General features: G+C 35.2%; 1 protein-coding gene across 1 annotated transcript in view; it reads right to left on the reverse strand.

Moving 5' to 3' along the window:
• The window catches only part of DTHD1 (death domain containing 1), a 75,309-nt gene that overhangs the window by 38,876 nt on the left and 13,600 nt on the right, over positions 1-22,833 (reverse strand). The window contains 3 exon segments of the mRNA XM_059066123.1: positions 1,002-1,246; positions 8,261-8,550; positions 10,475-10,638. Of these exon segments, the coding sequence (XP_058922106.1) occupies positions 1,002-1,246; positions 8,261-8,550; positions 10,475-10,638 (699 nt within the window).

Below are 22,833 nucleotides of genomic sequence, written 5' to 3' on the forward strand. Positions count from 1 at the left end.
TTCTCCAAATAGGTCACGTGTTAGGTCACAAAATAAGTCTCCATAAATTCAAGGAGATTGTAATCCTGTCAAGCATCTTCTCCAAACAACAGGGACATGAAACTAGTAATCAACTACAAGAAGAAACTGAGAAATTCACAAAACTGTGGAGAATAATCAACATGCTACTGAATAACCAATGAGTCAGTAGGAATTCGAAGATAAAATCAAAAACTACATAGACAAATGAAAATGGAAACAGGACATACCAACATCTATGCTAAAGCAGTTCTAAGAGGAAAGTTCATGACGATACAGGCTCACTTCAAGAAACAAGAAAAATTGCAAATAAGCTAACTTTACACCTGAAAGAACTAGAAAAAGAAGAACAAAAAAGTCCAGATTTAATCAAGGAAGGAAATAATAAAGGTTAGAGTGGAAATAAATGAAAGAGTCTGAAAAGACAGTATAAATGATCAATGAAACTAAGAGTTGGTTCTTTGAAAAGATAAACAAAATTAACAAAACTTTAACTAGACTAACTAAAAAGAAAAAAAAAAGAACTCAAATAAACAAAATCAGAAATGAAAGAGTAATTAACTCTTAAAACAAACGTGCAGGACTAGGTAAGTCTCACTGAAAATATTTTGATGTCATTTTCCTTGTCACCACATGATTTTTCTAAAATTGTTGTGTTCTGAAAGGTATTCAATGTTTTTATAAATGATTTTTTTTAGTTACTCAGAATCAGTTACAGAAAATGAATGACATTTTTTCAATAGTCGTTAACAACATACTGTCAGGACCAGACCAACTTGAATTGTTCGTATTACAAAGTTCATATGGAAGAAAGTAGAAATACTGACATGCATTCTATCACTCTTGTAGCATATCCTTCCTTATCAACATTATTCCTATCTTTCCTTTCACCCATAAGTATCCATATTTATGCAATATTGAATTTGGTAGAGAATTATAGAGAATTAACAAAATACAGTAATTAGGAAAGTAAAATGACTCACCTTTGGTAATTTCAATGGTAATTTGCAAATTGGCAACTGATAATTGTTTTCGTTAAGTATAAGAGATTGATCCAAGTTGTGGACTATCTTTTCTTTAGGTACTTTATAAACTACAATGGTACCCTTGTAATGAGGGCAGCTATAATTTCCAAATTCATCCACCTCTTTGATTTGGAGTTCCAGTCTAGGTTTCCTCTGTAAATGAAAAATAAGTTTGTAGTCTTTTCCATAATCTTTCCCATTGCCTAAATAGAAGTAAAATGCATTTGTTACTATTAATATATACCGCTTTTTTTTACTTACTTTTAAAAAATCCAAATAATCATTCATTTTAAAAAATTTGTCTTTTTTGTGTCAATACCTCTTGTCAAAACATAACCTAATAAAGCAGCACTAGGCTGAGACTGTATAAATTACTAAAATGATTCTCATCTGCACTTGGACCAGGTGGTCTCTGGCTGCTTCTAGAGCTAATAATCTTTGATTTTCTTTTTCTTTTTTTTATGCATTTGTGGGAGTCATCATTGATCTGATTTTCTTTTTCTATTCCATTTTGCTACAAAAAGAAACCATTGGAAATACTCATCTCTCTCTCTACTTAGAAAATTATTTTCACTTTTTAAAAATGATATTTTTCCTTTTGCTTAACTATTCATATCACGTTGCACACCATCATGACCTCACAACAGACATTCTAGAACTGTGCTCTCCTATACGGTAGCCACTATCAAAATGTGGCTTTTAAAATTAAAGTTAAAACTAATTAAGATAAAAAATTCAGTTCCTTAGGTGCTCTAGACACATTTCAAATGTTCAATAGCCACATTTGTCTAGTAGCTACCATATGGGAGAGTACATATATAAAACATTTTCACCATGCAGAAATACAATGCTGTTCTAGAACTTCCATATGGAATAGTTCCTAGATTTAATAGTTACTGAAATTTCTATTAAAACCTGGTGAATTCTCCCCAAACAAGCATATGTAAAAGTCTCCTCAACTGTCCACTGAAAATAATGGAGCTTTAGTGAACATAACATTTCACTCTTGGGGGTTTTTACCATGACAGTCAGGATATTTCACCTTCTCATTGCAACAGTAAAACAGACACTACGATATTCGTAAGGCAAGTGTGCATTACCCTTCGCAAAATTTAAAAGTAAGCTGTAATGTAGTGGTTATAATATGTTTCGGACATAAAGATCTAGATCCATGTTCAGCCTCTAATATTTACCTACGCTGTAATATTTATCCAGTTCTTGCACATCTCTGAACTTCTTGGAGCCTTAACTTCCTTACCTTTAAAACGAGAAGTAAAACTTACCTCCTAGGATTGTTCTGGGAATGAAATGAGGTAGTACGGATAGAATGGTTGGCACAGGGCCTGGCACATAATAAAGGCTCAGTAAATAATAGCAATGACAGCAAATGAGAAGAACGAAGACGGATTCTTACATTGTTTTGAATTTGTATGACAAAAAACAACCGACTTAAATTTTTTTAAAAACTGTCAATATGAAGCTTTTATATCTAAGTTGCAACTTTCTGCTGCTCTCAGAGGCCTGGAAGTTGACTACCCAGAGCTTTCTCTTTCTCTCTCTCATGGGAAACTTTCCCTCTTGCATTCTGTGAGAGATGTAGATGACACTAATACTTTTCTCCTTGTTGTGACTGCTAGAGGTCATTTTGGTGAATTTCTAAAGCACAATTAAATCTAGAATTAGAATAACTCCAGGTTATGGAAGGTATAGGAGTAAGTCCCTTTGCTTAAGTCTACATTTTAGAAGCAACCTGGCTCCTTGAACAAAACAGAGTCCTAGGACATCCTAGGACAGGCGTGTCTAGCCAGGGTTTGCTTTAAAAGTTTCATTCCGGTAAGAAAGAAAAAGAAAGGAAAAAAGAAAAAAGAGAGAAATTATTTGGAGTCACTGAAATGTCATCTAGTAAATAGTAAATTAGAGTTTCTAGATCACTGTGGGAACACTTAGCAAACTTCTACTTCCATGTCTCTAGAGTACTACCAATAAAAATGTTGCTACTTTTGTCCCAACAGAATATAATTTAGTAAATTTCTCCTTCCACCCCTTGAACGATACTCCCTGCCAGGTATACAATTACTCACAAGGGATAATGTATATAAGTATATAAAGATTGGCGGATGAGGCATAGTCACATTGGTTCTACCTATTTCTAAAACTTATCTACCTCGTATTGCCAGTTAATTTTAAAAAATAAAGATTTGTAATGTAAATCTCTAAGAATCACATTTATATATGAAATAAGGATTAAATTATTGAGGATTTACTAGTACTAAATAGCATGATCTTAGTGTTATCAAAGAAAGTATCATGTAGACTTAAGTTGGAGTTTCATTGTTGCTAAGATGTAACACTATATTTTGAAGACCCTTTGTCACAAAAAAAAACAGAACCAAAAAAAGAACAAATAGCACAAAGAAATTGCATTATTTTATTTCTTTCTCCCACTCTGGCATATTTAGAGAAGTAAAACCAAAAGTCACTCATTACATACCCAAATTACGAAAGCAATCATTAGTTGACATTTTGAGAACCTCTTTCTCGTCAACATATTATGTACATAGTTCCTAGTAGGGATAGTAAGATAGAAGCTATACAATAAATATTTGTCATTTAAAGAACTAAATTATTTATTTATTTATATTTTGTGAGTTACTAGATATTTCTTATAGCAATGTATTTTCTTCTCAATAATGAGTATTGGAATATTTTTCATTAAAGACGTAGGAAGTACAAACATAGACCTATATGCTTTTGCTTAGAAAAGCCACATGAAGAAGTGACATGCTACCAACACAGAGAACCAGAAGACTCTCATGAGAACCACTGGCTCAGGATATTTCTGTGTCCTAACACCTCTCCACCAGTTCTAGGTACTTTCACCATAAGCATCTTTGCTGTAGACATCTTTGCCACAAGGCTTTTTTCCACCACATTTTTGCCATATAACTATCTGCCCACAAGGCAATTTTGCTGTAAAAGATAAAATAACTGGTTAACAGTTTGGTTTGACATATACAACAAAAAAATCATGACATATGATGATGTTTTACCCCAAGAATTGGTTTCTTATTTCAAAACACGCTACACTGGGGGAGAAAGAGGCTGAGACCGAGAGCCTGGCAGGCCCAGAGTTGAACCCACATTTCCCATAGAACTTTGGAACATCTGTCAACAGACATGTGACAATATGCAAAGGACAAACAGTGTAGAAGGTTTTGCAATGCAACACAAAGCTCAGTTACAAATATGCATCCTAGTAAATGGAAATTGATACCTCTCTCAGTGAAGGATGACGTTTTAGTGAATAAGAAAAAGTGTGATGCCAAACAGAGAGAGGAACAGACAAGTAAAAAAAATGTATAAAATACTATGAACAAAAGACTTGGAAGACAAGTGCTTAGGTGCAACCCACAAAATAAAATCAGTTATCTGGGCAGCATTGTCATGAATCTACACACATTTAAATTGTATTTAAATATTTTGTGTCGCAGTAAAGTCTTTATAATTCTGTTATTCATTTTTCACATTTCATTATGTGCTTTTAAATGTCCCTTTTTAATTTTTTGCCATTATACCTTTTATGGCAAAATTGCCTTATGGCTAATTAGTTATGCAGTAAAAATGCTTGTGGCAAAGATGTCTATGGCAAAGACACTTATGGCAAAAATACCAGAAACAATTTCTAATACCTTTGTCTCTAAGCCTCCATCATCCCTTGCTTGATTCATTGCAATAGCTCATTAACCTGTCTCCCTGCTGCTACGCTTCCTTATACCATCTAATTTCAACACAGATATAATCTGACCCATATCATGTGACGCCTCTGTTGAAAACCCTTCTTGGCTCCCCACTTCATTTAGAATAAAAGGCAAAGTCCTTGTAATGGCCTTCAAGGCATGACCAGTACCTACCTCATCTCCTCCAACTCTCCTCTTCCTCCCTCTCATCCAGCCATCCCAGCCTCCTGCTCTGCCTGGGACAAATTCTCCTGGGATAGGATTACGGCTTGCTCTCTCATCTTCAAGTCTCTGCTGAAAAGGCACTTTCTCTGATGAGTCTATTTAAAATTGCAAATCTGCCACTCTCTGAGACTTTCTATTTCCTTTCCTTTATTCTTCTGTAAGGAACTTTCTACCTCATTAAGTTGTACATTTTATTATTTATTTGCTTCTTCTCTGTGTCTCTCCAGTAAAATATAATGTACATAAGGACAGGGAATCTTTGTTAAATGAGTAAAAGGAAGGTCATTCTAACATTCTAACATGTGTGTCTGGGAAAACTATTTCTCTGGGCCAAAGGGCATTTGGGGCAACTTGGACACACACAGACCTCTTTGGGGCATTACTCGATGTTATGAGTGGTGCTAAGGTGTCATTATATAAAATTCTGTCTGCCCGTTTCCTAGCACTTTATGAATTTTCTAAGCACTGGGGGCTTAGATGTGATGCAATAGAAAGCTTAAGTGCTGAATCAACAGCTCTAACCTAGAGAGAGAAAGAAGATTCTAGCTGTGTCCAGAAGAATGCCAAAGGCCAATATAAAAACCAAAGGAACACCTATCTTATTTTCTCTTAGAAGTAGAAATTATCTCCACGTCCCAAGGTCCTCAGTCAAAAGAATCATCTGTATTCTATATAAGGAATATAGAGATTGTGATATTTCTCAGCAAGAAGTCATCTAAATATATTAATTAAAGTTTTAAATACTTTTAATCACATAATACTATAATGTTAAGTTTGTTCCAAAGCTTTTGTCTACATTCTTCAAACAAATACTTCTTCTAGCTTTTAGGCACCTCCCTAAAATAAAGCAGACCGACCAATAAAGCAGGCCCTCCTTTCATGGCACTGTAGTCAGAGACACTGACATTGATCAAACAATTAAAAAATAAATAGAAGATTATATCTATGACCATGTCCACTAAGAGAATTACATAAGGATCTGAATAAGTAAAATAAGAACAGATGTAATCAGTAAAGATAGGAAAAGTTTCTCCAAACGTGATCATTATAAGTGAGATAGGAAAATACAGTAGGAGATGACTGGAGAAGAGGGTGGGGATGGATTGAGGGGAGGACCTCCAGGCAGACAACCTCTGGCAGTTTGTATCTGAGATTCACAGAGGCTACCACAGGCCCTGATGGAAGGATCAGGTATCAATTCTTTACTGAGGGTCTTGATCCTCTTAGATGGAGAAAATCCAGTGAAGCTCCAGATCTGGCCATAAGTCTCTAGAAAAGTCACAGGAGAAAGGATCCTGGCATCCTGACATACCCATTTTCTTTGAGTGAAGAAGAGTTCTTCTTCATTCCTATATGGAGGGACTGCACACATGCTGCCCGTCTCCAGGCACTCTTATTTTAGATATGCTCCCTATTCCCCATTATAGGCAATAGTACACTCCACCGTTGCCTATGAGAAGCATGGTAACTCTCTACTGTTTGGAGCAGGAGGTAAACACAGCTGCTGTCCCAAGCACTACAGGAAGTCATTTGCATCACTAGTTTGGGTGGGGCACTTCCAGGTTTTGACTCTCTCTTAGAGGGGTTATCTTAGCGTAGTTTCTACTCCGGAAGCCAAGTAGGAAGAGATATCTTCCACCCTTCCTTCCTCTCCTCCTCTCCTCTCCCTTCCCCTTTTTCTGACATTTAGTCACTCACTCCATAGGTCCCATCAGCTGGCTCAGATGGCTGAGATTCTGCATGTGGAAGCGGAAGACATACTTCAAATTGGGAAACTTTGAATCTCACTTATTTCTGAGATACCAAAAAAAGGGCAGCCTCAGCTTTAAGCCACATCATTTTTGAAGCCACAGAGAGCAAAGAGCCAGTGGAACTTACAGTAATTTCCAGAATTAGAGAGAAAATAGGCACCATTTAAAAATCAATGAGATCTATATTAATTTATAAGTAAACAGAGACTCTTACTTCAAGTCAAGTCTATCACAGGACTCCCGGGCCAGAAATTCCCACAAAACCCATTCCTGAATTTCCCCCACACCTCATCTTTACATGCATGCTGTTCGATATTATTCTGCCTCAAGGAAAGGAGTTAGAAAGGAAAAGGGGTTGAATCAATAAAAAAGAAATGGCTGTGACGGCAACTCCCCCAAAGCTCTTTTTCTCTCTTCTCTCACACCGCTGTTTTCTCTCTGTGTTCTTCTTTTTCTTCCTTTTCTCTTTCTCTCCTTTAATCTCTTCGGTCTCACCCATTCCCTCACTTCTCCCACATCTCCTGCCACCTCTCATAGTCACTCACCCTGTTTGTCTTCCTCAGCATCATCATATATTCATTCATTTACTGCATATTTATTGAAAGCCCTTGATATACCAGACACTATTCTAGACTCAAGGTACACAGCAAGAAAGATACAGTCACTGCGCTAATGGAATTTACATTCCAGTGAAGAACATAAATATAGGAATGAAAAGTATATAAACAAATAAATAAGTAAAGTAATTTCAAGCTGTGGTAAGATTTATAACAGAAATAAAGGATCACTAGATAAATATAAAGATAAGAGGTAAGCAGGGGTATGTCATCTGGATCTGAGGTTCTCAACCACTTTTGTGCCATGGTCCCTTTTGGACTTTGGTGAAGCTTATTGATTCCTTCCCAGCATAGTCTTTTAAATATATAAAATAGAATAACTGGAATTATAAATAAGACAGTTATGCTGGAATATAGTCTATCCACACATCTCTTGGGAGTCCACTGACCCCACGTTAGATTCTTTGTAGGACAACATAGAGTTTGGGTATTATTTAAAGTGGAATAGGGGGTAATTACAAAGTTTTAATCAGGGGAGTAATAAAGTATGACTCATATTTTTAAAAGATCACTGTTATTACTCTATGGAAATATTGATACATTCCATTTCACATGGCTAGTAGTGAAAACAGAGGAATATTTAGGAGGCAACGACACTGGTGTAGGAAAGAGATGATCCTAGCTTGAACTCAGCTATACAAATTATGGAGAAGATTATTTCTAAAAGTGTCACTTAGGGTCTGCCCATTAAGGAATGTGCATGCCCTAAAAAGAGAAGAAACAGACTGGTAAGAAAGAAGTAAATAAGTCCTTTTTCTCTTCCTACTTTTCCAAAGCTTCCCCTCAGTGCTTTGAAGATTTCCTTAGTAAAACATGTTTAGTGGACTCCTTCTGAAGCTTGTGGCTGATAGCCCATAGCATATGCAAAAAGATTTCTTAATACTTACTTGAAGCAAATATGTTTCCAGTAAACCTTAAAAGGAGTTGTTCTCCTTCTTTCACTTGGAAATGGCGAGATGGCTCTGGAGGACCACTAGATGCTTCCAAGTGCAAGTTCCTAAGCACCTGATGTAAATCTTTAGAAGGCACCACTAAAATAACGATTCTATGTGGGTTGTCTTTCTGGTGATAAAGTACAATGCAAACATTGATGCTGAGCATGACTTCCTCCAAAGACTTCCCAAAAGAAACCAAGTGGCTATTGTCCGCAATGGAAGACGGGTGAAGCACTATAAACCTGCATGGAAGAAAGAAGGAGTAACCTGAGGGAAACAGCCAGTTTCAAAAATATCAAGAATAACTAATGACACCCCCCAAAAGCAATTATTAACCAAACCTCCTTTAAAAATCAAGCATTCTGGGCTTCCCTGGTGGTGCAGTGGTTGAGAATCCGCCTGCCGATGCAGGGGCCACGGGTTCGTGCCCCGGTCCGGGAAGATCCCACATGCCGCAGAGCGGCTGGGCCCGTGAGCCATGGCCGCTGAGCCTGCGCATCCGGAGCCTGTGCTCCGCAACGGGAGAGGCCACGACAGTGAGAGGCCCGCGTACCACAAAAAAAAAAAAAAAAAATCAAGCATTCTGATGACTAATTGATTAAATTCATGAATGACTTGAATGAAACTCTTGGCAGTCAGGAAACCAGCTTAAACAAATCAAGTTCTAAAACAGATGCCCATAAACAAAGAAGTCATCCAGCCTCAGCTTAGCTTTAAATATGGCAGCATATTTTAAATTATATTTTAACTAGCATTACCAAAGAGAATTACTTCAAAAAGAGAAAGATCATCCAGATAATCTGTTTACTATCAATAGGACACAACATATATGTCATTATTAAGTGGGGATTGAAATATTAATCTCTGTCACTGTGTGATAAGTGTTGTTATGGTGGACACTGTATGGGTTGCATTGTGTCCCCTCCACCTAAATCCTGTGTTGGAGGCCAAATCCCCAGTACCTCGGAATGCACCTTTATTTGAAGATATGGTCTTTGCAGAGGTAATCAAATCAGTGTGAGGTCATTAGAGTACACCCTAATCCAGTATGGCTGGTGTCATAAAAAAGAAATTTGGACACAAATGCACATACAGAGAGAATGCCATGTGAACATGAAGTGAGCCATCTATAAGCCAAGGAAAGAGGCCTGGGACAGGTCCCTCAGAGTCCTCAGAAGGAATTAACCTTGCTAACACCTTGATTTTGGACTTCTAACGTCCAGAAATGTAAGACGATACATTTCTGTTGTTTAAGCCACTGAGTTTGTGATACTTTATGATGGCAGCCTAGCAAACTAATTCATATCCCTCTTCCTGTTCTGGCCCACCCGTTGCCCAACTGTTCTCCAGAAAATTACTCTATATGAGCCCCCACCCCCAGAACAGCCCCACATCCATAGACAAAGACTAACTGATGCAAGAGTGTAAAGCCAGCCTCCTTGCTACTCACACTTCAGAGCTCCCCTGAGGTATCAGGCTGAGGTAAAACTTCAGCTCAAGCCAAAATTTCTCCCATTTTTTCCCTTACCCTCCCTGCTTTCTTTCATCACTTTACAGGAGTCCCCTGAGAGCCCTCTCTCAAAGAATCACTTGCATTCTCATCTTAGACTCTTTTTCTAGGGAACTGACCCAAGACAATTATAGATGTAAGCTCTTCCTTTATGAGATAAAGGCTATCTTTGGACATGTGATTGCCCTCTCTTTATGAGTGTCTACTTCTCAGGAACCTTAACATGTCTTACTCTTCTCATAATGAGCTGTCTAGAAAACATGGAAATGAGAAAGCAAAATGAGGACACTGGAATAACAAATTCAGTTTATATATACATAGGAGATAAGCATAATATGAATGGTTAATTACTATCTCCATGGAATTTCAGAAATGAAGGTGCTATTTTAAAACTATTTTGGAGTTAGAAGAAAGCTGTAAAAATAAATTTAAGTTAAGAGTGGTTTCCAACAGCACCTATTAAACTACCATGAATGAAATTACAGATAGCGTATTCATGTCAGGCCTAGTTTTCATTTTAAGCACACCCTAAAGGACTATTCATATTTCTATTTGAGGAATAAAAAGTCTAATCCTATGATTCTACTTCTGTAAAAATCAATTACGAACCATCAGGATATAATATCATCAATATTTATTGTTTACTGTTGTATTACCTCTCTAAATGTTCACACAATTCAAATGATATCAAGCCACTTTGCACAGTTCTCACCATGACACCATCAAGCACAAACCAACCACTGTCTCGGCTTCTGAATCCCAATAATTTCAAAGATTCACAAGCATTGTTCCCAGGTTTTCTTATGGAAGTGCTTTTTGTCTTATAATCCGGAAGCAGAAGAGAAACTGGTAAAATTTGTGTGGCATAAATCATATTTAATTCATTCATTCTTTCATTAAGTGAATAATCCAATAACAGTTCATTAAGTATATGTTATGTGCCAGTAATTATGCTGTGCACCAGGAACACAAAGATAAGATATATATTGCCCTTGCTCGACAGAAGCTCACAGTATTACAGTATTAAACAATCACAGGACAAGGTGATCTGTGTGGTAATGAAGAGAATGTAGAGGGTGGTTTAACAGCAGAAGGAAGGTGTTCAGGAAAGCTTGCAAAGTGAAAATGCTAGTATTGAAGATGAGCTTTGGAGAATGAGAAGCATTTTACTACTGGAAGAAGAGTTAAGGGAATATCCCAAGTCAGTAAATTCACTGATGTAAACTGATGCTTTAGGATAGCCAAGTCTCATGGTATAACAACCATAGACTCTGGAGCAGTACTGCCTACTTCCAAATTCTGAGTGGCTCTGCCTCTTATTAACTGTATGACTACGAACAAGTTATTTGACCTCCCTATATTTCAGTCTTCTTATCTGTAATATGAGTGTAATAATACTATTCACCTCATAGGATTAAATGAGTTAAAATCTGTAAAGCATTTAAAATTGTAGTAAGGATAAATGGTACTGATATTCTCATCCTAATTCCTACAGCAGACATGACCAACTAGCTTTCTTGTACAATTCTCCTTGCTAACCTGTCCCACCCCAAAGCCTTAAAATAGGCAGCTGTATATACTATGTGATACTTTCCCCAACCAGAGTTGATTTCGCTAACAGTAGATCAACTTCCAACACCCAGCCAATTTTATTTCTTTCTTTGAAATTTGACTAAGAAAAAGGCCCAGAGATTGTAACTTATTGTCTTTTGGCTCTAGTGCCCTGGGCTATGAATATGAATAAGCAGAGAGATTATTAAGAAAGGAAAAATAGAACAGATGCTAAGAGAGAAGAGGGAAAAAACCAAGGTGAAAGAATTAGGGTAGTTTTAGAGATGGAGAAAGCAGAGAGTACCTATTGTAGACTTACAATAAACTCTTCTTAAATTCACTTAAATGGGTATCTGTTCCTCAAAGCTACAGAAAGAAAAATACTTGATACTGAACATCTTGCTGGAAAAAGGAAAACAAAACCTGGTCTAATGCTGCTAAAACCCACAAGGGGGACAGAACCATTCTAGCTAGCTACTAAAGAATGAAGATGTAAGTGTGAATCTCACATCTTTATTTGTGAATAGAATTAGTTACAGGTTTAAAACCACTTTAGTTTCACAGGTTTAGCTGTCCTATAAATCATAAATTAGGAACTGAACTAGATTTAAAGTGTCTACTTTGAAAACTTTAGACTGTGTTGATCAACCAGATTAAAATCAACAGGATAGGGGAAAATATAATAGTTTTGGGCTTTTGGTTTATAACCACAAATATGGTAACATTTTTAACACTTGGAAGTTAATAATCTATTAACACGGAAAGATATACTCATACTGAATCCAGAACTTTGGTCATTTACTAGAAATTGACTTAATTATATGTAATATATTATTTTTTCTGATAATAACTCCTACTTTTTTCCTAATAATAGCCTGTTTTCTGTGAAAACCTACATGTTTTCAGCTGCAGTGGGGCTGACCCTACTCCCAGGTCTAGGGGGGTATATGACCTGAGCCAATTTCATCAGTGTTGTTTTCAAAATACCCAATTTCCCCCTACCATTCTGAGCACATGATAGAGTTTCACTTCCTTGTCCCCTATGGTTGAGTGGGGCCATGTGACTTGTTCTGGTTAATGAATAGTGAACAATGTTATTTTGTCATTTCCAGGCTAAGCATTTAGTTACTAGTGTGGGTCTATCCAAAGGTCTTTCTTCTGCCACCATGACAGCAACCAAACAGTGGCTGCCCTTCAGCTTAAGTCTAGGAGTGAGACGACCAAGCCTGTCTTTGATGAATCAGGTTTGTGTTACCATGCCATAAACTAGGCTAGCCTGCCTTGTACAGCACATCTTCCTTTTGGTTTTAGTGATCTGTTCAGTGATGGGTTTGTGACAGATTTGGAGTAAGAATAAGAGCCAGGGCTATTATGTATACTCATGGGGAAAAGAAGTTTCCTCTTTTCTGCTGAACTTGGAGTTTTGAAGACATAGCAATATTACCAGCATGAGGAATAAGCATGTTGGAGGATGGAAGTGGCACAGAAAGAGAAGAGAGACTGGGTTTTTCCTGGTCCAAGAGAAATATTAAAATAAAAATATCCCCAGATTTGTAATTTATGTGGACCAACGAATTCCTTTTTTCTTAAGCACTTTGGGTTTGTTTTTCTGTCACTTAAAATCAAAAAAGTCCTTAATGATATTAAGGTCAAATTTAAACTATTTTTTTCCAGTTGAGATATAATTGACATGTAACTTTGTGCAAGTTTAATATGTATAATGTGATGATTTGATACTTATATATATTGAAAGTTATTACCACAGTTAGGTTAGTTAGCTCATCTATCACCTAAAATTTAGACTTTAATATGATAATAGATACAACTCATATTGAAATTAAATAATTTATTGGCATCCTTATTTATCCCAGCTGTTCTTAACAGCACTGCAATTAAACACTTTTAAAAAAATACATACTATTAGCAAACTTTGACAACTAGTATTGCCAGGCAGTGAATAGCCCTTGATTATACTCCACAAAAGATGACATTTTGATGTACTAATAGTTCCGTAAAACATAATCAACCTTTATTCAATCAACTTGTTTATTCAAGAATAACTGACTTTGCTATTTCTTGGGTTCAAGGCTCTTTCAATGTCCAAAATTCCAGGCATTAAGGGAATTATGATTGGCCCATTTGGGGTCAAATATTCAACTATAATGAACAGGGACATTGAAGAACATGGAAGCTCCTTTAGATCCACTAGGATAGAAAATATAATTTCCAGAATTTCTGGTATAATTACCCAGAAATAAAATAGCAGGATAGACAAACCAGCAAGTGTCTTTCCCAGGATGCCTTTTTCAAGTCTAAGAGTGTCCTGATGTATCATTCCCAGGTACAGGCCACAGTGCCACACAATTAAGATTTTTCCCTGAGATAAAAAAGATTGTTCCAAGGTACCTCAATATTTTGTCTCTGCAAGTAGAAATAGACATTACAGGGCACTTTTCAAGGATAGTTTCTTTTCTTGTTTTTTAGACTATATATTTTTAAAAGTTTTATTGGAGTATAGTTGCTTTACAATGTTAGTTTCTACTGTACAGCAAAGTGAATCAGCTGTACGTATACATATATCCCCTCTTTTTTGGATTTCCTTCCCATTTAGGTCACCACAGAGAATTCAGTAGAGTTCCCTGTGCTATAGAGTAGGCTCTCATTAGTTATCTGTTTTATACATGGTATCAGTAGTGTATACATGTCAATCCAAATCTCCCAATTCACCCCACACCCCCTTCCCCCTTGGTATCCATACATTTGTGCTCTACGTCTGTGTTTATTTCTGCTTTGTAAATAGGATCTCTGTACCTTTCTCTCAATTTTGCTGTGAACCTAAAACTGCACTAAAAATATAGTCTAAACCACTAATCCATCTCACTGATGACATATGATGTGGATCATCTTTTCAAATGCTTATCTGCCAACTGTACATCTTCTTTGGTGAGGTAACTGTTAAGGTTTTGGGCCTATTTTTGAATCAGGTCTTTGTTTTTTTATTGTCAAGTCTTAGGAGTTCTTTGTAAATTTTGGATAAGAGTCCTTTATCAGATGTGTCTTTTGCAAATATTTTCTCCCAGTTTGTGGCTCACCTTCTCATTCTCTTGACATTGTCTTTCCCGGAGCAGAAGTTTCTAATTTTATGAAGTCCAGCATATCAATTATTTCTTTCATGGACTATGCCTTTGATGTTGTATCTAAAAAGTCATTGCCATACCCAAGGTCATTTAGATTTTCACCTACGTTATCTTCTAGGAGTTTTATAGTTTTCTGTCTTACATTTATGTCTACATTCTACTTTGAGTTAACTTTTGTGAAGGGTATAAGATTTGTGTATAGATTTTTTTTTTTTTTTTGCATGTGGATGTTCACTTGTTCCACTGTCTTTGCCCCATTGTATTGCCTTTTATCCTTTGTCAGAGATCAGTTGACTGTATTTATGTGGATCTATTTATGGACTATTTATTCTGTTCCATTGATCTATGTGTCTATTCTTTGGTCATCAGTACCACACTTTCTTGATTACCATAGCTTTATATTAAGTCTTGAAGTCAGAGTGTCAGTCCTCCAATGTTGGTCTTCTTCTTCAATATTCTGTTGGCTATTCTGAGTAATAGTTTCTTGTTGATTTGGAAATTAAATTAAATTCTTCCTCACTTGGCTTTCCAATCCACAGGTAACATTATACATTCTCAAGTATAAAAGTATATAATAAATTTAAAATATTTCTAGTATACTACCTCCAAATTTAATAAATGTGAAAAATCATATTTGCTCAGTAAGCACGTACCTAAAAATTTTGCTGAAATCATTTCATTCTATTAAATGAGATTAACCTGTGTCAACAACATTGTACTGGCTGGTCAGTACAAAGAAAAATATGGTGTGTGTGGTTTTACTTTTTATAAAATTACCATTTCTTAATGTAAAACATGGTGTTTATAGTTGATAACACTGTTATATAGTTGAAATTTTCTAAGAGAAGAGAGTAGAATTTAAATGTTCTCACCAAATTTTTTTTTAAAAGATTAATATGTGAGGTGATGAATGTGTAAATTAGCTAGATGGGAGGAATGTTCACAGTGTATCCATATATAAAATCTCTATGATGTATGCTTTAAATATTTTACAATTTTCTTTGTTAATTATACCTCAGTAAAACTAAAACGTAAATAAATAAAATGACTTTTTTAGGTGGAATCTTTTAAATATTATAAATTAAATATACAAAATACAAGATGATAAATAACAAATTGACACTAAGTAATCTAAGTTCTCTATATCCCTAAGGCTAAACAACTAAATCCTGATAAATATGCTTTCTAATTTTTTGTTTTGTTTTTGTTTTTGGCTTGCAATAAGCAGGAGGAATCTTAAGGAAATGTCCCAAATTCCCCTCCAAAACATCTGTGAAGCCACAGTCAAATATCAGGGGGCAAACATCCAGGAATTATGGGATTACTATGGGGACAAATTCCTTTCCAATAACCTAGATACAGGAGGATAAAACTGTAAGTGATAATCAAGTGAGCAAAACACGGAGCTGTGATCCTTGAGATCCTCACCATAAAAGGTGAACTTGAGAACTTGACCAAGACTCTCAAAGAGGTTGAAGTAGTCCCAGGTAAGTAGAACCTGGTTCTCAGCATAGACAGAAATAAATGCCATTTGGAGGAAAGCAGCTCCATTTACACATGTAGAAATCTCATATATACATAATCACAAACAAAAGTCCCCAAACATGTAAAGAGATAAATACCATGAATGACAACCAGCAGAAGTAACAGGCAACACCCTCAAAAACTGAAGGTAGCAGAATTAGTAGTTACAGAATGAAAAAACAACTATATATGAAAAGTTTAATAAGATAAAGGTCAGTATCATAAAAATAAGCAGTCAGCAAGAGACTATCGAGAATGATGAGGGAAATCTGAATATGAGTTGAATAGAACCTTAAGATATAAAAAATATAATTGCTGAAAACAAAAAGTCGATGATAGATTAAAAGTATATTTTAAAGTATACAATATTTGTGGCAATTGAATGGAAATGTGAAAAAATTACACAGAATATAGTATACAGAGACAGGAAGATGGAAAATGTAAAAGAGAAGAAAAGAAATATGGAACTTAGAAAGATATGGCCTAATATACATCTCATTGGAAATCCAGAAGAATGGAGTACATAAAATGGAGGTGAGGCAATATTTGATTAGAAAATATATGAGAATTTTTCAGAAATGTGAAAATGCTGTATGATAGCACTTATATGTGGAATCTAAAAAATACAACAAACTAGTGAATAAAACAAAAAAGAAGCAGACTAACAGATACAGAGAAGAAACCAGTGGGGAGAGGGAAGGGAGGAGGGACAAAGTAGGGGTAGGGGAAAAAAGGGTTATTATGGAATTATATGAAATCATGTGTGTGAAACTTTTTAAAATTGTAAAGCACTATAGAATTTTAAAAAATCTTTCATTTAAATAAGTAAATAAAGTCCTTCAAAAACACAAATGTATAAGTAGTTACAAGAAGGTCTAAAAGCAATAAAATTTATTTTTTAAATCTAAAAAAATGTAAATCCACTTATTCAGAAAGCATAATGTATTCAGAAAAAGTGTTTAAAATTTACATCTAGATACATCATAGAAAAATTCAGAAATCCAAGTACAAAGAAAAGATATTAAAAGCATCCAGCAAGATAAAGCAGGTCACCCAAAAAGTTATGAAAATAAAATTCACTGAGATCTTCACGGAATCGATAATTAAGTCCATAAACAGTTGCATAATATACCCAAAGAAATGAGGAAAACATCAATATAAATCAGGGATCTTAAGCCAGATTGGTAGCTGGTCTCCAGAGATACTAACCATACCTCTCAATATTCATGTCACTGTGTAGCACTCTCCCACCATGAACTAGAGACAGTTCTGAGACTGGCTTCAATCAATAGCATATTTCAGAAATGGTGATCTGATAACTCTGGGCTTAAAAATTAAGAAAGCCTGGCAGCATCTGCTTTTGTACTTTTGAAAGCCCTGATCCTCCATGTCAGTAGTCCAGCTATTCTTCTGGAAAGAGCCCATGACAGAAAGAGGTCATAAGAAGTCAGGTGGAAAGAAAGAGACCTTGAGACTACCTGGAGAGAGAATGAGGCCCAGCCATTTTAGCATACCAGCGGAGTCCAGGCTTCCAGCTACCAGTGCCAGGGCTCCAGACATGTGAATAAACCCATCTTGGACTTCCCAGCCTCAGCACCATCTTACTGCAATGCATAACAGAGCTTAAGCAAGATAAACCAAAGAACAGTCCAACTGAGACCCTAAACAACCCACAGAATCAGGAGAACTAGTAAAATGGCTGTTGTTTGGAATAGTTTGATATGAAGAAATAGATAACTAAAACACACAGCAAAGTTCTATTTCAAGAAAAACAATACACAAACAAATGCTCATGGATTGGAGGAATTAATATTCCATACTACCCAAGGTGATCTATAGATTCAATACAAAATCCCTATCAAAATCCCAATGATACTCTTTATAGAAATAGAAAAAAAAATTCTAAAATTCATATAGAACCAAAAAAGACCCTGAGTAAGCAATCTTGAATAAGAACAAAGCTGGGGGCATAACATGTCCTGATTTCAAAATATATCACAAAGCTACAGTAACAACAGTATGGTACTGGCATTAAAACAGAAATAAAGACCAATGGAACAGAGTAGAGAGCCTAGAAATAAATCCACACATCTATAGCCAACTGATCTTCTACAAGAATACCAAGAACACACAATGGGGAAAGGCTACCCTATTCAATAAATGGTTTGGGGAAAACTGGATATTCATATGCAGCATGAAATTGGACTTGTCTGACACCACATGCAAAAATTAAAACTCAAAATGGATTAAATACATAAACATGCTGACTGGAAGGAAAAACAAAACTTTAATTGCTTAAAGTCGATGCAAGAGTTTACATAGAAAACTTGAAGGAATTCTCAAAAACAAATATTAGAAATGATGAGAAGGTTTAGAAAGGCAGCTGGCTTCAATACCACTGTAGAAAAATCTAATGCATTCATATATATATATATATATATACATATATTTATATGACAAAACAAAAATTTTGCATACCATTTATAATAGCAGTTAAAACTAAAAGGTATCTAGGAATAAGCCTAGCAAAGCGTGTGTAGTACATATGTGGGATTTTGATAACACTTCATTGAAAGACATTATAAAACTACAAAAATTGAAGCATATATTATAGGTAACAGATTTAAAGACTTAATATGCTAAAGATGTCATTTTTCTCCAAATTGACCCATACGTCAGAGGAAATTACTAGCAAAATCCCAACAGAGTTCGTTCTTGCGGACCTTAACAAACTGATTGTATTTCATATGAATGGGAAAGTTTCAAGATAAACAGAAACAAAAATTCTCCTGAATAAAAAGAATATGGGGCTTCCCTGGTGGCGCAGTGGTTGAGAATCCTCCTGCCGATGCAGGGAACACGGGTTCGTGCCCCGGTCCGGGAAGATCCCACGTGCCACGGAGCGGCTGGGCCCGTGAGCCATGGCCGCTGAGCCTGCGCGTCCGGAGCCTGTGCTCCGCAACGGGAGAGGCCACGACAGTGAGAGGCCCGCGTACCACAAAAAAAAAAAAAAAAAAAAAAAAAAAAAAGAATATGATATGGCTTACCTATCAGATATTGACTTTTTAATTATAAAGCCTTAATAACTATGACGGTGTTAGATTGGTTCAGAACTATGTAAAAAGACTGACCAATGAGACAGCTCAGAAGAAGAAAACTTGTTATGTGACAGAGGAGGCTTTGCAGATTGTTAGGGAAAGAAAGAATCGTTCAGTAAATCATGCTGGTAAGATGTTATCCACATGGAAAAAAAAGAATTCCTACCTCACACTGTATATAAAAGTCAGTTTCAGATGGATCGAAGACTTACTTGAAATTCAAACCTTTAAAATTATAAGATAATAAAGAGGACCATTTTTATAATTTAGGAGATATAAGTATTTTAGGACTGGGCAAAAAGCACTGATCATAAAAGAAAAACATGATGAATCTGTCACATAAATATAAAAATACAGGCCACAAACTGGCAAAGGATTAACACTGAGACCATAAACAATCCTACAAATCAATGTAAAAAGTTCAAAAATGAGTAAAGAAATTAAGATACCTCACATATAAGAAAACACAAATGTCTAACAAAAGCCATTATGAAAGATGTCACCTTCATTGTAATCAGAGCATTGCAGATTAAAACCACATGAGATCTATTTTACACCTATTAAATTTTCCAAATTACAAAATCTGACAATATGCAAGGCTAGAAAAGATAAAAAGCAATAGTGGGAGCATGAAATTTAGTTCTACCAGTTCGTAAAACTTGTAAAATCGTACATGTGCATACCCTATTACTGAACATGACTTCTAGGTAGATACTCTAAAGAAGTGCTTAGACAAATACACGTTGAGTGAAGAATAATCACAATAGTACTATTCGTTTTAGCAAAAAAATTGAAAGTACCCAAATGTCCATCAGTAAGAACACTGATAAATAAAATACAAAGTTATTCAATAGAATATTATATAGATGTGAAAATGAACTTTACACAATTATAAATGGAAAAGCAAGACTATAAGACTATACACAGTAGGGTACCATTTTTACAAATGGTAAGCACAAACAAAACCAAACAAGGTATTGTATAGTGATGAATAAAAATATATTGATAAAACTAAAAAATAAAAGCAAAGGAATGATTTATAATTTCCTAGTAGTGGTTAACTTTGGTGAAGATGAAGAGCAATTAGGGTAGCGAGGTAAAGGATGGGATGGGGAGAGATAAGTAAGGAGATGTGATTGTATTGATAATGTCTAATTTCTTAAGTTATGTGGTAGCTTTACCAGTTTCTCCATTTTATTATTTTTTGCAACATGATGAATATATTGTACAAATATACCTGTGTATGACTCACATATTACATTTTAATAAGATGATCTTAAAACCAATAGCATTATATAGAAATGGCATTTTTCATGCAAAAACTTTCCCATCTAACTCTCTAAAATATTTCTTGCATAATATGGAATAAGTTTCTATTTAATAAATTAATTTCTCCTTTCATTATTGTCAAGAAATCTTTTCTGGCTCATAATTAAATAACTCTCATCTTTTCCCCAGAAATCATTCACACATGAAGGAATGAACTGCAACAGAGACCTTTTATTCTTTATATTCAAACTATGTTTTGGCCTCAAATCATTTTTATCTTTTTTATCTTCTGAGGTATGGATTGCTTCATTGTGTTTCTATTTCCACAGAAAATGTTCAACTGGCTTTCACCCTTTGACGAAAGAATGTTAAATAAGTAGTTCATATAGGTTCTCATTTAATTGTTTTATGCTACACTGGATAGGGAAAATGCACCGCCCATGTCTAGCACTAATAGCAACAGAGCATATTATAACTTATCAATTTAGTATTGTCAGAAAGTATAGAAAACTAATGACACAATTTACTTTCCCACAAATTTAATCATTAATTTATTTAATTCAACTAATTCAACATAGCACCGACTATGTTATAATTATGTGGAGTGATGATAAATGGAAAAGGGAATTTAATAACACTATGGTGTGATTTAGGATGTACAAAAGAATAGGGCTGGCACAAAGAGAGGAGTGGTCAATCCCTCCTGGCAATCAGAGACTGTCTTGACAGATGAGGAAAGAGCTGAGCTTCAGCTTATAGAATATATGAGAGTTCTTCAGCTAAACATGGTAGAAAAAGCGAAGAGATCATGTACTAAGGCAAAGAAATGGAGAAGAAAAAAGAAATTGATACTGGCTAGTTGAATTGATGACAAATGGCAATCTTAGAATGCTGGATGAAATGTCACACACACACACACACACACACTCACACACACGTTGGAGGAACTCAAAAGCTGGAAAGAAAATCCCCTAGATCTGGGGGAACAAAGTCTCAAAAAGCTAGAATCCTCTTTCCTCCCTTGGGAACATGAGGGACTCATTCTATGAATCCTCCCACCTTCATCAGCCTGCTCCCCCCCACCAACCATGCACACACACCAGATGTGTGAGATCTAGAGTCTAACATGTACTCAGGCACATTAGATACAGCCTCCAGCTGTCAGCTGAAACTAACTCAGTCAAAAAAGTGGAATCCCCAAAGGGCAGCACTGGCTATGAAATGAGAAACAAAACCAACCAAAATCCCTTTGAACACTAGCTCAAGAAAGCAACAAAGAAGCACACAGAAGCTGCTCTGGGTGGAAGGGAAGGGGAGAAGAAAAGCTGATCTGATCAAAAATTATAATCAATACTCAGAAATGAATTTCTAAGGATAAGAGTCATAGAATGGAATTAGTATGATAGTTTACTAGATTACCCATGGTAATAGATAACATAGTTAATATCATGCTCATAGGTGAGAGAATAATCTGAATGAAACTTTAAAAAAAGGTGTTTACAATGATTAAAGGAATAAAGGAAGAAATAGGAAGCATAATGAAAAAACAGAGTACCTTGGGAAAAGTTTTCTTAAGACCTTTAAAATATAGCAATAACCTTTTAGAAATGAGAATTTTAATTAATAAAATGAACAGCTTAAACAATTGACAGTAAAATTGGTAAAATATATAATAAATCTAAGGAAACCTCTGCAAATACAGCATATAAAGTATTAAAAATATTTAACATTAAGGTGGACAACAGAATAAATTATGTTTAACCCATTTATATTTATTTAATGTAACTGATGATTTTATTTATATGATATTTTCTCTTTAATGTCACCATGCTGTTTTCTTGTTTTCTTTCTGTTGCCACTTTGCCATATGAATTTTTACTTTTTCTTTTGCTTTTATATTATTTATATTCAATACCACGTATTTGAAAATAAGAATTACTCTCCTATTCTTTATTTCTTAAATTTTATTTTATCCTTAGCTCATTAATTTTATCTATTTATTTATTTTGTTACGAACAAGTGAGTACTACATTTTGTGAGCCCTTGTATTAAAAAACAAAAAAAACTTGTTAGGTGAAAACCCTAATTCCACAACATCTTCCCTTCAAATCTTTGAAGGCTTTAAGTCCATTTTTCCTTGATATTTCATGCTGCAAAGAATGAGCCTAGGTCTAGACTGATTTTATTCCTTCTTAATCTGTTTGTGCTGAATGGATGCTTATAGAATTCATTTTATTTAAATATACATTTCAATTTGCCATGTTTTATCTAAGTATAGGGATTTTTTTTCTTAAATTTTGAAATCAACACTTTCTAACTCAAGGTTTTAATCAACATCAGAAAATCACTTTTTCATGCCTTTGATTGTTGCTTCTTGTATGATTGTTTTGGTCTCTTTCAATGGTACTTATAATTATTAGGTTACATCACTTCAGA

This window comes from Kogia breviceps, chromosome 6 (assembly GCF_026419965.1).
Source record: "Kogia breviceps isolate mKogBre1 chromosome 6, mKogBre1 haplotype 1, whole genome shotgun sequence".
Classification (NCBI taxonomy): domain Eukaryota; kingdom Metazoa; phylum Chordata; class Mammalia; order Artiodactyla; family Physeteridae; genus Kogia; species Kogia breviceps.